This window comes from Acanthisitta chloris, unplaced genomic scaffold (assembly GCF_000695815.1).
Source record: "Acanthisitta chloris isolate BGI_N310 unplaced genomic scaffold, ASM69581v1 scaffold13812, whole genome shotgun sequence".
Lineage (NCBI taxonomy): Eukaryota > Metazoa > Chordata > Aves > Passeriformes > Acanthisittidae > Acanthisitta > Acanthisitta chloris.
Window position 1 is genome coordinate 1,318 of NW_008659963.1, and position 3,243 is coordinate 4,560.

Consider the following 3,243-nt stretch of genomic DNA (forward strand, 5'->3'; position numbering starts at 1 on the left):
AGTGCCAGTGGGACATAGGCCAAGATAAAGGGACAAGAGACAGTGGGACAGAGGTGCAGGGGAAGCGTGTGAAGGCCCCAGGCTCTTGGCAGAGGGTGTGAGCAACAGGGAAAAGCCCTTTGGAGCATTTCCCTATCCCTCTGCCTCTTCCCAGTTTCAGTGACTCATAATCCAGGCATCTGCCCCGGCCTCAAACGCCCTTTGCACCCACTGTGGAGCATATGTGATCCCCAGACCCTGTGCCTGGGGACAATAATAACAGCCATCAATCACTGACGGGGGATCCTGGTGCTCTGAGAGCAGGTGTTCACCAAAACAACAGGATTCTGCCTCAAAATCCTTCATGGCCTGACCCACCCCCATGACACAGGGCTGTGTAGGCCCTTTGCCCCTTGGGACTGGTGCTCCAGGATCCTGGCAGAGCCTGTGGAGCACAGCCAGGTGGTGCCAGGGGAGGCTGCTTGGGAGGGGAGAACAACAAAGGCTGCACCCATGTCCCAGCCCAGGGAGGCACCTGGCTCAGATAGGAGCCTGGGGAGCAGCTTTCCCCATCACAGCAGTGTGCGAGACCCAGCACCGCCTTGGACTGCACTGTCACGGTGCCGAGCGCTGGGCAGTGCCACGTCTGTTTGGCCACGGCTGTCCTGGTGCCTCGGGGCCAAAGGGTGAGGTGCTCCGTGCCCAGCCTCATGTCTCCATCAGATACAGCTGTGATAAGTCAGGGAAGGGCCGTGGAGTGCCCGGGCTGGGCCACGGTGCCACCAACACCGCAAATATTAGCTTTGGCCCCACAAAGGATGTGGGCTTTCAGGAAGGTTTCACCATGTGGTAAACAGCTCTCAGCTGGGGCTGCCAGCCCGCAAACATATCTCTGGAGAAGTGTCTTGTCCCCTTGCAAACCCTTGGGCTGGCAGGCCCTTGCAGGGTCAGTGCAGCCCGTGCTGCATCCTTGCAGGAGTGAGGGTGCAGACACGCTCCCTGGGCAGGGCTGGGGTCCCACACACAGGCAGGGCTGCACCCTGATGTTTGCCCCTTGGTGTCTGGAGCTGCCTGTAGTTTTTTCAGGTACTGACAAAACTGCCACTCTTGGGTGTCCATGGGAGGCAGCTGAAGCCAGACTGAGCAAGAGTGGCAGCGCTTGGCCCAGGGTTGGCCAGTCAGCCAGAGGCTGCTGTTCTACTCCACTCTTGTCTCCCCAGGTAATCCCCTCTGTTTATGTGCCAGGGCTTGGGGGTCTGCATGGCCCCAGCTCTGTTGGTGACTCCAGAGCTCCCACAGTGTCCCAACATGGGTTTCTCCAGGTGCTCACTGGGGTGACACCACATCCCACAGCCCAGCCAGAATCCTGGGGCTGTGCAGTACACAGGTCCTGTCCTGTGCTGTGCATCTCTATACTCCTGTCCCCCTCAGCCATCCCTGGCACCTCACAGGGCACTGTCACAGCATGGAGGGGCTGTGGGTGCACGGAGTCCTGCTGCTCTGCCTGCTGCTGCCCTGCCCTGCAGGGAGCCAGACCAGCCCCATCCCCAACCAGCGATGGTGGACATACCCCGAGGAGGCTCCGTCCCAGCACCAAGCTGCCAGGTGAGGGGACCCTGGGGCCAGGGCACTGTGCAGCAGGGGCCGGGGCAGCCCTGGCACCGCAGAGGGCCCCCGCCCTCCCCGTAGCTCCCTGTTGTGCTTTGCTTTCTGCCTTGCCAGGGCCACACAGGAGCAGAAGGCAGATGGTGCCCAGGAGGGGCTGCCCCAGCGGACCCGCTGTGTCCGCTGCTGCCCCTCGCCCGACCAGCACTTCTCCTACCCCCAGTACCAGCCTCGGCCTCAGATCAACATGACCATCCTGAAAGGTGAGGGCTGGCAGGATCTCACGCTCTGTGCCAGCATAGCACTGCACTGGGCTCCTGGTGGCTCCTCTCATACAGACTGGGAGTGAGAAGCTGGGGTGACGCCTGTGGTCCAGTGCATGGGGAGAAGACAGGAGCCATGCTGGGACATGAGCAGCTCCTGCTCTGGTGTCCTCTGGGCAGCAGCATAAGAGCCCCAAAAGGGGGCATAGACAGGACTGAGGGGTGTCCCTGCTGCCTCCATCCCTCTCTGTCAAGCAAGAAGTCTTTTGGGGTGCTGGGTTCAGTGCTGGCCCCTGCCTGACAGCCCAACTCTCCCTCCTGCTCTGTCCAGGCGAGAAGGGGGACCGTGGTGAGCGTGGCATGCAGGGAAAGTTTGGCAAGACCGGAGTGGCTGGCAGCAGGGGCCACGCAGGACCCAAGGGACAGAAGGGCAGTGTGGGTGCCCCAGGGGAGCGCTGCAAGAACCACTACGCTGCCTTCTCGGTGGGCCGCAAGAAACCCCTGCACAGCAACGACTACTACCAGACCCTCATCTTCGACACAGAGTTTGTCAACCTCTACGACCACTTCAACATGTTCACCGGCAAGTTTTACTGCTATGTCCCTGGGATCTACTACTTCAGCCTCAATGTGCACACCTGGAACCAGAAGGAGACGTACCTGCACATCATGCGTAATGAGGCGGAGGTGGTGATCCTCTACGCCCAGGTGAGCGACCGCAGCATCATGCAGAGCCAGAGTGTCATGCTGGAGCTGCAGGAGCAGGATGAGGTCTGGGTGCGGCTCTACAAGGGTGAGCGCGAAAATGCCATCTTCAGTGACGAGTATGACACTTACATCACCTTCAGTGGCCACCTCATCAAGTACAGTGGGGACCCCTGAGCATGGGGCCACCTCCAGCTCCAGGTGGCCAAGGAGCCCCTGTGCCCTCTCCTCCTGGCTGTGCCACTCCCATCATGCTATTAGTCACCCTAGTGCCACTACCCCCAGCAGCTGCATGAGTGTGTGAATTCCCCCACTTCAGCCCCTCGAGGTCGATCAGACACACCTGGAAGAGTTGGACCCATATCCAGCCCCTGCCACGTTTGTGACAAGGAAGCAGCTGCTCACCTCTGGTGGGCAGGGAGCTTACCTGCCCACACCTGCTCCAGAGCCGGGTTTTCCAGGCACAGCTCATTGTGGCACTGGCTGAGCTGGCACCAGCAGAGAGGTGTGGCTGCTGTGCTGGTGCGAGGCAGAGCAGACACGTGCCCCATGTTGCTCCTCGCCTGCTTGCGCCATGCCATGCTCTGCAGGCTGGAATGGGCAGAGGGTGCTCAGCACTATCAGGAAAGGCAATAAACCACTAAGGCTCCTCTTTCCTTCCGCAGAGCTGGGGGCTAACGGCATGAGTTGC

The 3,243-nt window shown here is 60.6% G+C and overlaps 1 protein-coding gene across 1 annotated transcript; it reads left to right on the forward strand.

Annotated features, from left to right (window-relative positions):
- Window positions 1–1,444: 1,444 nt before the first annotated feature.
- On the forward strand, window positions 1,445–2,729 carry C1QTNF1 (C1q and tumor necrosis factor related protein 1). The gene is made up of 3 exons (XM_009069628.1): window positions 1,445–1,584; window positions 1,702–1,847; window positions 2,179–2,729. The coding sequence occupies exons 1-3, from the start codon at window positions 1,445–1,447 to the stop codon at window positions 2,727–2,729; spliced, it is 837 nt and encodes a 278-aa protein (XP_009067876.1).
- The last annotated feature ends 514 nt before the right edge of the window (window positions 2,730–3,243 follow it).

Coding starts and splice junctions, on each gene's coding strand:
- C1QTNF1 (XM_009069628.1), top strand. CDS start 1,445: ATGGAGGGGCTGTGGGTGCACGGAGTCCTGCTGCTCTGCCTGCTGCTG. Junction 1,585..1,701: donor TCCCAGCACCAAGCTGCCAG/GTGAGGGGACCC, acceptor CTGCCTTGCCAG/GGCCACACAGGAGCAGAAGG. Junction 1,848..2,178: donor CAACATGACCATCCTGAAAG/GTGAGGGCTGGC, acceptor TGCTCTGTCCAG/GCGAGAAGGGGGACCGTGGT.